We start from the raw sequence: 12,811 nt of genomic DNA, 5'->3' as shown, positions 1-12,811 counted from the left end.
GTGTAAGACTTGAAAACTCCCTTTAATGCTTGTTGTTGACCAGGTAAGGTTCATGGATTCTTTCCCACAGACAAAAGCATCTGTCGCCAGCAGAATAATCTACCGCATGAATCCCAGCGACCGGTTAGGCCCCACAGAGTTGGCCTTCTCCGGATCCCGTCGACAAAACAATGTCGTCTTGCAGGACCCAGGGGAAGAGCCTTCTCTGTGACGCCCCCCCCCCGGAGATTAGGATAACCCCACCCTCCTTGCTTTTCGCAAACTCCTTAAAACCCACCTCTGTTGCCAGGCATGGGGAAATTGATTCCCCTGGGCCATTTCCGCTTTACGTATGGTTTGTATGAGATGTATGATTGTTTTTATATTAAGGGTTTTTAATTGTTTTAACCATTGGATTTGTACTGTTCTGTTGTTGTGAGCCGTCCCGAGTCTCCGAGAAGGGTGGCATACAAATCTAATAAATTATAATAATAAATAATAATCATATTTATTTGTTTTTGTTTGTTTGTCAAACAAGTATAGAATTATAGTTTGTATTAACATAACAATGTAGAAAGTAGTGATAAAGGGACAATAGGACAGGGACGGTAGGCACAATAGTGCGCTTATGCACACCCCTTGCAGACCTCTTAGAAAAGGGGAGATGTTGACAGTAGATAATATAAGGTTGAAGATTTTGGGGTTAGCGGAAGAAACAACAAAGGTAGTGAGTTCCAGGCATCGGTGGGCGACTGCCCGGCTGCAAGGGGGGGGGGGGAGACATGCAGTGGGGTATCGAAAATGGAGCTCTACCCCAGAACACCCAATTTGCACTGAAAGATGTTGAAACAAAATGCATAAGCCACGCCCACAGTGTGGCAGTAAAAATTTTGGTAGCCCATCACTGGTTCCAGGCATTGATCACTGTTTTTATTTATTTATTTATTCTTTGTCCAATATACAATACATATAAAAGGGAATAGACATTAAGTGATATATAAAAGATAGGAAGTAAAGAGGAAGAGAAGTAGGTGGGAAGGAAAGAATATACAGTGATCCCCCGGTTATTGCGTTCCCGACCATTGCGAACAGGCTAATTTGCGATTTTTCAACCCGGAAGTCAAAACACCATCTGCGCATGCGTGCCCTTTTTTCTATGGGCACACATGCGTAGATGGCGCCGGGCAGATCAGCTGCTGGGCGTCTTCCCTGGGTCTTCCCCCTCTTGCTGGCGGGAGGGCGAGCGGCGGGCATCAGCGAGGAGTTTCCCCACCGCCCACGCAAACTCCTCGCTGCCGCTCGCCCGCCCTTCGCCCGCCCACGCCATTCGCTCCCCCTCTTGCTGGCGGGAGGGCGAGAAGCCCTCCCCAGCACCCGCTCGCCCGCCCTCCGCCGCTCGCCCGCCCTTCGCCCGGCCACCCGCCCTTCGCTCGCTGCTCGCCCGGCCACCCGGGTTCGGGGGGGTGCTGGCAAGCCGCCCATGCTGGCGGCGACGTTTTAAAACACCCGCGCGGCTTTCCAATGAGTCCCGAAGACAAACGTCAAACTTCCGCGTTTGTCTTCGGGACTCATTGGAAAGCCGCGCGGCTGTTTTAAAACGTCGCCACCGGCATGGGCGGCTTCCTAGCAGCCCCCCAAACCCGGGTTGGGGGTCCGGGGGGTGCTGGCAAGCCGCCCATGCCGGCGGCGACGTTTTAAAACACCCGCGCGGCTTTCCAATGAGTCCCGAAGACAAACGTCAAACTTCCGCGTAATGAGTTCCACACTTCGATGACTTGATTGTTAAAGTCATATTTTTTACAGTCAAGTTTGGAGCGATTAACATTGAGTTTGAAGCTGTTGCATGCTCTTGTGTTATTGAGGTTGAAGCTGAAGTAGTCGTTGACCGGAAGGACATTACAGCGAATGATTTTGTGGGCAATACTTAAATCGTGTTTTAGGCGCCGCAGTTCCAAGCTTTCAAGATGTTGCTGAAGTCATATTCATATTTTATTCCATGAAAGTCTTGCAAACATTTCAAGGTAGGACGAGGGTGATTTTCAACCTTCTGTCGCTAGATGGCGCCCTACAAAGAAGCAACACTCCGCGCTTAGAAAGAGCCGAGAATGAGAGTAAGTAGCAGCATCCTACTTAACTGGAAGGTATAGAAAGAAGGCCGAGCTGCAACAGATAGAAACGATAGAGTATTAGATTGCTAGAGAGGAGATTAAGGAGGAGATGGACGCTCCTCTTCCGGTTCATCCACGGAAGGAGGATGGCGCCGGCGGAGCTGCTTATGCTGCTGGAAGGGTCGAAGCGGCTCCTGGGAGGTGAGTGGAGGGCAGGTCGGAGGAGAGGCCAGGCCCTTTGGATTCCTCCACGGCGTGGAAGCAGCGAAGGGACAAGAATGAAACATGGGGGCAGCGGCTGCTGGTGCATATTCTTTCTCCTTTTGCAACTTGATTTAAAGATGCTGCCTGTGATTTTGTCCTGGCAGATTTGGGAGAATTTAAATAAATCTTGATATATTTTTCATGCTTCTTAACCACCTCACCGCCCTCACCCTTCTTCACGTCACACTTGAATCCTTGTGGTTTTCTTGACACGTTGTTTTCCTGGCAAGCCTGGAGTTTCATGGGCAAAAGGGACGTTTGCCTCGGATGTGTTCACCGTTTCATCTGTTAGTGACGCCACTTTTTAAAAAATAGATGAAAATATTTGAGCGAATGCACTTCCGAGTTGTTTTGCAGACTGAAACACACATAATTGTTTAAATAAATAAATCCTTAGGAGGTTATTTCTGTGTCAATAGGAGCACATATTCAGTGCATTCAGTCCGTAAAACCACTTTCCCTTTTGTCAATTTTGTTATGCTGCAGCCTGTTGAAATTCATTTTTTTCACATTCATCTACATTCATAATGATAAAGTGAAAACAGAACTTTAGGAATGTCTGTAAATTTATTAAAAACGAAACCACATTGGCATAATTATTTCAGATCCTGATTGTTGAAGCACCTTTGGCAGTGATTACAGCCTCACGTCTTTTTGGCTATGCGGTGATAAGCTTTGGAAACCTGGATTGGGGGATTTTCTGCCATTCTTCCTAGTAAGTCCTCAAGCTCAGTCAGGTTGGATGGTGACCATGGATGGAGAGCCATTTTTGGTTGCCTCAAGAGATTTTTTTTTTTAAAAAAAAAATATTTTTATTGATTTTTGTAAAAAAAACCATACAAGACAAACAAACATTTAACATAGATAGGGGCTGCAACTGCCCCACTCAAATTAGAGGTCTTCTAATACAGAAAAGAAAAACTCTAAGATTCTTAAAAATATAGAACATAGAAAAGAATAAAATAATCTGATCATATACATATTACTTTGTGTACCAATCACTTAACATTCTTTTTATTTAACCATATATAAATCCTTTCCCAGATTCTATAAAAATCTGATTCTTCTTGATCATTTATATCAAGAGATATTTAATAGGGTTCAAGTCAGATCTCTGGCCGGCCCTTTTAGGACATTCACAGATTGTCCCTAAGCCACTCCTTTGTTGCCTTCGCCATGTCTCTTGCCATGTTGAGAAGTGAACCTGCGGCCCAATGTAACATAGAAACATAGAAGTCTGATGGCAGAAAAAGACCTCATGGTCCATCTAGTCTGCCCTTATACTATTTTCTGTATTTTATCTTAGGATGGATATATGTTTATCCCAGGCATGTTTAAATTCAGTTACTGTGGATTTATCTACCACGTCTGCTGGAAGTTTGTTCCAAGGATCTACTACTCTTTCAGTAAAATAATATTTTCTCATGTTGCTTTTGATCTTTTCCCCCAACTAACCTCAGATTGTGTCCCCTTGTTCTTGTGTTCACTTTCCTATTAAAAACACTTCCCTCCTGGACCTTATTTAACCCTTTAACATATTTAAATGTTTCGATCATGTCCCCCCTTTTCCTTCTGTCCTCCAGACTATACAGATTGAGTTCATTAAGTCTTTCCTGATACGTTTTATGCTTAAGACCTTCCACCATTCTTGTAGCCCGTCTTTGGACCCGCTCAATTTTGTCAATATCTTTTTGTAGACGAGGTCTCCAGAACTGAACACAGTATTCCAAATGTGGTCTCACCAGTGCTCTATACAGCGGGATCACAATCTCCCTCTTCCTGCTTGTTATACCTCTAGCTTTGCAGCCAAGCATCCTACTTGCTTTCCCTACCGCCTGACTGCACTGTTCACCCATTTTGAGACTGTCAGAAATCACTACCCCTAAATCCTTCTCTTCTGAAGTTTTTTGCTAACACAGAACTGCCAATGCAATACTCAGATTGAGGATTCCTTTTCCCCAAGTGCATTATTTTACATTTGGAAACATTAAACTGTAATTAAATGTAAAGTCCTGAGTGCTGTGAAATAGGTTTTCATTGAAGATATCTCTGTACTTTGTACTCTGTACTTTGTACTCTGTACTTTGCTCCATTCAGCTTTCCCTCAACACTGACCAGTCTCCCAGTTGCTGCTGCTGCAAAATACCCACGCCACCTGATACTGCATCCACCATGCTTCTCTGTTGGGTTGACATTCGGCAGGTGATGTGCAGTGCCTGGGTTTCTCCAGACATTTAAACATTTGGAATTGGAAAGTTAAATCTTGGTTTCATGAGACCAGAGAATCTTGTTCCTCCCAGAGTTCTTCAGATGCTTTTTTTTTTTTGCAAAATCCAATGTGGTTTCATGTGTTGTGCACTGAGGAGAGGCTTCTGTCGAGTCACTCTGCCATAAAGGCCAGATCAGTGGGGGGCTGCAGTGATAGTTATCTTCCTGGAACATCTCCACACAGAATCTCTAAAGAGTCATCATCTGGTTTTTGTTCATTTCCCTTATTAAGGGCCTTCTACCCCATCTGTCATTTAGACCGGATGATCAGCTCTTGGAAGCGTCCTGATTGTGCAAAACGTTTCCATTTGAGAATTATTTATTTATTTATTTATTTATTTTATTTTATTTTATTTATTATTTTATTTATTTTATTGATTGATTGATTTATTGATTTGATTTGATTTGATTTGATTTGTATGCCGCCCCTCTCCGGAGACTCGGGGCGGCTAACAGCAATAATAAGACAGCGAATAACAATAATCCAATACTAAAAACAATTAAAACACATTATAATAATAATTTTAGATTAGATTAGATTTATTGGATTTATATGCCGCCCCTCTCCGAAAACTCGGGGCGGCATATAATTTTAAAAAACCAAACATACATACAGACATACCATGCATAAAATTGTAAAGGCCTAGGGGGAAAGGGTATCTCAATTCCCCCATGCGTGGCGGCAGAGGTGGGTTTTAAGTAGCTTATGAAAGGCAAGGAGGGTGGGGGCAATTCTAATCTGGGGGGAGTTGGTTCCAGAGGGCCGGGGCCGCCACAGAGAAGGCTCTTCCCCTGGGTCCCGCCAAGCGGCATTGTTTAGTTGACGGGACCCGGAGAAGACCCACTCTGTGGGACCTAACTGGTCGCTGGGATTCGTGCAGCAGAAGGTGGTCCCTGAGATACTCTGGTCCGGTGCCATGGAGGGCTTTATAGGTCATAACCAACACTTTGAATTGTGATCGGAAACTGATCGGCAACCAATGCAGACTGCGGAGTGTTGGTGTGACATGGGCATAATTAGGAAAGCCCATGATTGCTCTCGCAGCTGCATTCTGCACGATCTGAAGTTTCCGAACACTTTTCAAAGGTAGCCCCATGTACAGAGCATTACAGTAGTCGAGCCTCGAGGTGATGAGGGCATGAGTGACTGTGAGCAGTGACTCCCGGTCCAAATAGGGCAGCAACTGGTGCACCAGGCGCTGTGCCCTTAGGAACCTTTAGTGCAGCAGAAATTTTATTGCAGCCTTTTCCAGATTTGTGTCTGGCAATATTCCTGTCTCTGAACTCTGCAGATAGTTCCTTTGTCTTCATGGCTATTGTTCTGCTACACTATCCATTGTCAGCTATGAGGCCTTCTGTGGAGAGTATGTGGCTTTCCAAATCATGTCCAATCAATTTAATTTAGCACAGGTAGAGACTCCAATCAAAATGTAGAAGCATATCAACTACAATAAAAGGAAATGGGCGGCACCTGGGCTAAATTAAAGGGTTTGAATACTTATGCCAATGTGATATTTCAGTTTTTTCCTTTTACTAAATTTACAGATATTTGTACTTTGTCATTATGGGGTACTCTTTGACGATTAAAGAGGGGGGAAATGAAGTTCAACAACTGTAGAATCAAGCTGCAGCATAACAAAATTGACAAAAGTAAAGGGGGTCTGAATACTTTCTGAATAGACTGTATTTAGAAAGATAAAGACCATTTCAGGTTAAGTGACAGGCCTTGGATGTCTTTCCAAAACGGCTGCAGAGCATTTTGAGGGGGAGAGACTGGTGTGCACAAGAAGCAGATTGATTGAGCTCTAAAGAGGCTTTGTCAGCGTTCCAATTAACATCTAAGTTTATATCAGAGTCCAAGGCAAAGACTTCCTCATAAATCAAATTTATTCTTAGAGCCATCTTGGCACATCTCCGGGAAAACCTGAATCTTCATTCTCTTGTCCCACAGCCACAAGGTCATCACATGGACCACTAATTGCCTGCCACTGTGTCCTTGCACGCCCATCTTCTTCCCGCCCGGTGCTGACAAAGGATGACCTTGAAAACGCTAAAAGGAATTTATTTTGTCTACCTCTAATTCCTCCTGCAACTGCCCCTCCCAACTTCCCACAGCAAGAAACATTACAAAAGAATGTAGCATAATGTGGCAGGCCAAAACCTCCAAGCATGCTGGCTTCGGACTGACAGGCTTCTGTTGTTGGAATAAAATGCCCTGTGGAGAGTTTTCGTTTATACAGTGGTACCTCGGTTCTCAACCACAATTCGTTCCAGAAGTGTGGTCGAGAACCGATTTGGTCGAGTACCGAATTAATTTATCCCATAGGAAATAATGGAAATGGATTTAATTGGTTCCCAGCCCCTGTTGACTCGCTGGGAACCAATTAAATCTATTTTCTTTATTTCCTATGGGATAAAAATCTGAGGAGCTCTATATTCTAACCTCTCCAAGCTGCAGGAAGGGTGGGGGCGGCTGCAATACCGGCAGCTTCGGGGGGCTCCTTTCCTCAGTGCTTCGTCTTGTGCACCAACTTTCTCCTTCCCGGCAGCAACGGTGGTGACGGCAGCGGCTTCCCTTCGAGGAGCAGCAGCGCCGGGAAAGTCATGTGATGAAGGGAAGCCGGTGGAGCGGCAGCAACTGCTGAGATGGCTCCACCTGCTTCCCTTCATCACGTGACGTTCCCGGCGCTGCTGCTCCTCGAAGGGAAGCCACTGCTGTCGCCACCGCTGCCGCCGGGAAGGACAAGTTGGTGCACAAGACGAAGCACTGAGGAAAGGAGCCCCCCGAAGCTGCCGGTATTGCAGCCGCCCCCACCCTTCCTGCAGCTTGGAGAGGTTAGACTATAGAGACTGGGAGGCTGTTAAGCGGGTGGTAACATTTCGGATAACAAACAAAATTTTCTGTGGCTGTTCGGTATCCGAATTTTTGTTCAGATACCGAAGCAAATTTTTGCCGAAAAGTTTGTTCGGTATCCAAAATGTACAAAAACCAAGGCGTTCGAGAACCGAGGTACCACTGTATTCTGCCGACCCAGTCCTGCTTCCTCTATTATTATCTTCCTCCATTATCATCTTCCCTTTCCAATTTTCAGTTTTTCTCCAAATTCTATTTATTTAAGGCACAGAATTTCTCTGTGTTTTTCCACCTTTGCTTTTATAGCATTCCCTTTCTGTAAAGCCAACAAGCATGGTATGTACATTGGCGTTGTCATATGACATTACAGTGATACCTTGTCTTACAAACTCCTCGTCATACAAACTTTTCGAGATACAAACCTGGGGTTTAAGATTTTTTTGCCTCTTCTTACAAACTATTTTCACCTTACAAACCCACCACGGCCGCTGGGATGCCCTACCTCCGGACTTCTGTTGCCAGCGAAGCACCTGTTTTTGTGCTGCTGGAATTTCCCTGAGGCTCCCCTCCATGGGAAACCCCATCTCCAGACTTCCGTGTTTTTGTGATGCTGCAGAAGAATCCCAGCAGGGGAATCCCAGCAGCGCAAAAACGGGCGCTTCACTAGCAACAGAAGTCCGGAGGTGGGGTTTCCCAGCGAGGGCAGCCTCAGTGAAATCGCAGCATCACAAAAACACAGAGGTCCGGAAGTGGGGTTTCGAGGACTTCGGTGTTTTTGTGATGCTGCGATTTCACTGATGCTCCCTTCGCTGGGAAACCCCACCTCTGGACTTCTATTGCCAGTGAAGCGCTCGTTTTTGCGATGCTGGGATTCCCCTACTGGGATTCCCCTGCAGCATTGCAAAAACACAGAAGTCTGGAGGTGGGGTTTCCCATGGATGGGAGCCTCATGGGAATCCCAGCAGCACAAAAACGGGCGCTTCGGTTGGCAAAAGGGGTGAATTTTGGGCTTGCACGCATTAATCACTTTTCCATTGATTCCTATGGGAAATATTGTTTCGTCTTACAAACTTTTCATCTTAAGAACCTCGTCCTGGAACCAATTAAGTTTGTAAGACAAGGTATCACTGTATGCTTAATGATTGGGCTGCTTACTAACACAGATGCCAGTCCCAATTGCAGTTAGTAAGTGAGCACTACTTGAAGTACGATGTTACCAGAGTCGTTGTGGAAAATATTTTCTTCCCTTACTTGGAGTTCAAAACTAGTACATGAAATCTTGCAGAGGGTTTAGGTGTCATTTCATCAAGTAAAGACCCACATCTCTAAAGTTAGTTCAGAAGGTTCGACAAACCATTTTGGGATATTTTTAGGCTAAAAACACATGAATATTCCACATTCATACAGTTATAAGTTTGTGGCTTTGTATTTCTCTCTGCATTCATATACAGTAGTACCTCTAAATACGAGCTGCTCCACATGCGAGTATTCCAAGATTCGAACCACGACAAGAGTGAAATTTCTTTTCGAGACCCGACCTCAAATTTGGGATACGAGCCGAGCGTCCACTAGGTGGCGCAAGAATCCTTGCTTCTGGTTATCTCGGAGGGGAAAAACAAAGTCTAAAGCCATTTGTTCCAAATACGAGTTGTTCGACATACAAGCTCCCTTCTGGAATGAATTAAACTCGTATCTAGAGGTACTACTGTATTTACAATTGTACAATCTATTCCCAAAATTTCCAGGTATTTTGGATGATAAACCTTTGCACTTTGTGAATCACCAAAGTGAAAAAGAGAATTTAACGACTGAATGGATATTTGAACTTGGACACAAACATGTCAAATGAATCATAACTAATGTAAGAGGTTATTCTTTATTGTGGCACGTTTGCTTATTTTTTGTAATGTATACTTTTTTTCTTTTTTTCACATTTTATAAACAAAGTTACATTTTTCTTTGAATCTTATAGGCAGAGAAGATGTCAATAAGAGCATTCTGGAAAACTGAGAATAACAAACAACATTAGAAAAGAAAAGAAAACCAGCCGGAAATTTTTAAAAAAATCAATTTTCTTCAGAAAACCATAAAAAAATTCTTCTTTCCTAGCAGTTGAAAGGAGAGAAAAGTAGAGTCTGAGATACGTTACATAAAAGATCGAGGAAGATTATGTTTCATTCATAAAAAGAGGGGTATCTTTGGAAGTCAGTTGGGAGAAAAAGGTCTAACCCTATTTCAATGTGGTAAATGCTTTAGCAAGTATAACAACACCAGGACTCACACCAGGGAGAAACGGCATGTGCCCAGTGTGAGGGAAAAGTTTCATAAGAAATTCACACCTCATGAAGACTCACCCTGGGGAAAAAAACCTTTGATGTCCTGACTGTTTGAAAAGTTTCAGTCAAAATACCCGCCTGGGGACTCACACAGAAGAGAAACCATATGAGTGCTCAAAGTGTGGAAAACATTTCAGTAGGGTACAATTCATACCCTTTATAAACTATATGAGTGTTGAGAGTGTGGGGAAAATTTCAGTCATAATTCCAACCTGGTAACATACCAGAGGACTCACATGGCACAAAATGTATGAATGTCCAGATTGTAGCAAAACTTTCAGTCAGGATTCCAGCCTAATGATACACCAGAGGACTCATTCACAGGACAAACCCTATGAATGTCCTGATTGTGGGAAAAGATTCAGATATAATTGCAGACTGGTAGCACACCAGAGGATTCACACAGGAGAAAAACCATATGAATGTCCAGTTTGTGAGAAACGTTTTGGTCAGAATTACCACCTCATGATACATCAGAGGACTCACACAGGAGAGAAACCCTTTGAATGTCCTGATTGTGGGAAAGGTTTCAGTCACAATTCCAACCTGGTAAGACATCAGAGGACTCACACAGGAATCAAACCGTATGAATGCTTTGAGTGTGGGAAAAGTTTTGGTTGGAATTCCGCCCTCGTGATACACCAGAGGACTCACTCAGGAGAAAAACCATACGAATGTTCAGAATGTGGGAAATGTTTCAGTCACCATTCCAACCTGGTAAGTCATCAGAGGTCTCACACAGGAGTCAAACCGTATGAATGTCCTGAGTGTGGGAAAAGTTTCGGTTGGAATTCCACCCTCTTAGTACACCAGAGGACTCACACAGGAGAAAAACCATATGAATGTTCAGAATGTGGGAAATGTTTCAATAAGAATTGCCACTTGGTTACACACCAAAGAACTCACACAGGAGACAAGCCGTATGAGTGTCCAGATTGTGGGAAATGTTTCAGTCATATTTCCGGTCTGATAGGACACCAGACGATTCACACAGGAGAGAAACCGTATGAATGTCCAGAATGTCAGGAAAGTTTCAGTCGGAATTCCACCCTTGTGACACACCAGAGGACTCACACCGGAGAGAAACCGTATGAATGTCCTGAGTGTGGGAAAAGTTTCAGTCATATTTCCAGTCTGATAAGACACCAGAGGATTCACACGGGAGAAAAGCCGTATGAATGTTCAGAATGTGAGAAATGTTTCAGTAATAATTCCGACCTGGTAACACACCAGAGGACTCACACAGGAGAAAAACCGTATGAATGTCCAGATTGTGGGAAAGGTTTTAGACAGAATTCCAACCTGGTGACTCACCAGAGGACTCACAACCTTGATAAAGGCTCTATGAGTGTGTAGATTGTGGTAAAAGTTTCAGTCAAAATTCTTGTCTAATTACACACCAGAGGACTCACACGAGAGACAAACCAGATCTGTCCAGAGTGTGGAAAAGGATTCAGTCGTAATTGAACACTGGTAATACACCAGAGGAAACACACGGGGAAAAACCCACAGGAATGTCCAAATTGTAGCATGATATGACTGTGTGTATGTATTTTATATATTGGGGTTTTTTGTTTTTAGAATTTTTAACGTAAAACTGTTATTTTAGATTTTAATTATTAGATTTGTTACCATGTATTGTTTTTATCACTGTTGTGAGCCGCCCCGAGTCTACAGAGAGGGGCGGCATACAAATCTAATTAATAATAATAATAATAATAATAATAATAATAATAATAATAATAATAATAAAAATAATAAATGTTTCAATCAGAATTCCAGCCTGGTGGCACACCAGAGGACTTACAACCTTGATAAAAGCTGTGTGAGTGTCTAGATTGTTGTAAAAGTTTCAGTCAGAATTTCTGCCTACAAATCTGCATACAAATCTAATAAATAAATAAATACTGTATGTAGGTCCAGAGTGTGGGGGAAAGTTTCAGTCAGAGTTCCAGCCTTGTGACACACCAGAGGGCTCATGTAGGAAACAAATTGTATGTCTGAGTATGTGAAAAGATTCAGTAATAATGCCAGCCCGGTGATACACAAGAGAACTCACACAGGAGAGAAACCGTATGAGTGTCCAGAGTGTGGGAAAAATTGCAGTCAGGATTCCAGCCTTGATCAATGGTAGCTATCTGTTTCTCAGGATCAGCAGTGCTTTCTGGATATTTCCTTTTGCAGAAGCATGAAATTTTTGAAAAAGGCTTTCGCATTGTGAATTCCCACCGTTGGAATTTCCATCTTCTACCTTGGTGTCCTACAGATTTTGTGTGCTAGAATTTCCCAAGCACGTTAGGAGTAGACCTCGAGATATAAGTGTTCAGAAACTTCAGATCGTGCAGAATGCAGCTGCGAGAGCAATCATGGGCTTTCCTAAATATGCCCATGTCACACCAACACTCCGCAGTCTGCATTGGTTGCCGATCAGTTTCCGGTCACAATTCAAAGTGTTGGTTATGACCTATAAAGCCCTTCATGACACCGGGCCAGATTATCTCTGGGACCGCCTTCTGCCGCACGAATCCCAGCGACCAGTTAGGTCCCACAGAGTGAGCCTTCTCCAGGTCCCATCAACTATGACTTCTATGTCGTTTGGCGGGACCCAGGGGAAGAGCCTTCTCTGTGGCGGCCCCGGCCCTCTGGAACCAATTCCCAATAGCCCCCACCCTCCTTGCCTTTCGTAAGCTTCTTAAAACCCACCTCTGCCGTCAGGCATGGGGAACCTCAGATATTCTTTCCCCCTAGGCTTCTACAATTTATGCATGGTGTGTTTGTATGTATGATTGGTTTTATAACAAGGGTTTTTAGCTGTTTTAGTATTGGATTGTCACATGCTGTTTTTATCACTGTTGTTAGCCACCCCGAGTCCACGGAGAGGGGCGGCATACAAATCCAATAAATAAATAAATAAATAAGGGTAATGGAACCTATCAATTACAATTTTATGTTGGAAGCACAATTGTACAATCACCATTAAACTATATTGCTTTGCTTAACTA

The 12,811-nt window shown here is 43.6% G+C and overlaps 1 protein-coding gene across 3 annotated transcripts in view; it reads left to right on the top strand.

Annotated features, from left to right (window-relative positions):
* Positions 1-12,811, top strand: part of LOC139159982 (zinc finger protein ZFP2-like) — a 29,344-nt gene extending 16,533 nt beyond the window's left edge. The window contains exons 1-2 of one of the 3 annotated variants that reach the window (XM_070737466.1): positions 2,155-2,288; positions 9,446-12,811. In XM_070737466.1, coding sequence (XP_070593567.1) covers positions 10,056-11,165 — 1,110 coding nt within the window. In that variant the 5' untranslated portion in view covers positions 2,155-2,288; positions 9,446-10,055 and the 3' untranslated portion in view covers positions 11,166-12,811. Of the gene's footprint in view, positions 1-2,154; positions 2,289-9,248; positions 9,335-9,445 lie in introns of those variants that run through there. The other 2 variants (XM_070737468.1, XM_070737469.1) reach the window with 2 other exon arrangements.

Source organism: Erythrolamprus reginae, chromosome 2, assembly GCF_031021105.1.
Source record: "Erythrolamprus reginae isolate rEryReg1 chromosome 2, rEryReg1.hap1, whole genome shotgun sequence".
In the NCBI taxonomy this organism is placed as follows: Eukaryota; Metazoa; Chordata; class Lepidosauria; order Squamata; family Dipsadidae; genus Erythrolamprus; species Erythrolamprus reginae.
This window is presented reverse-complemented; position numbering and strand designations above follow the sequence as displayed.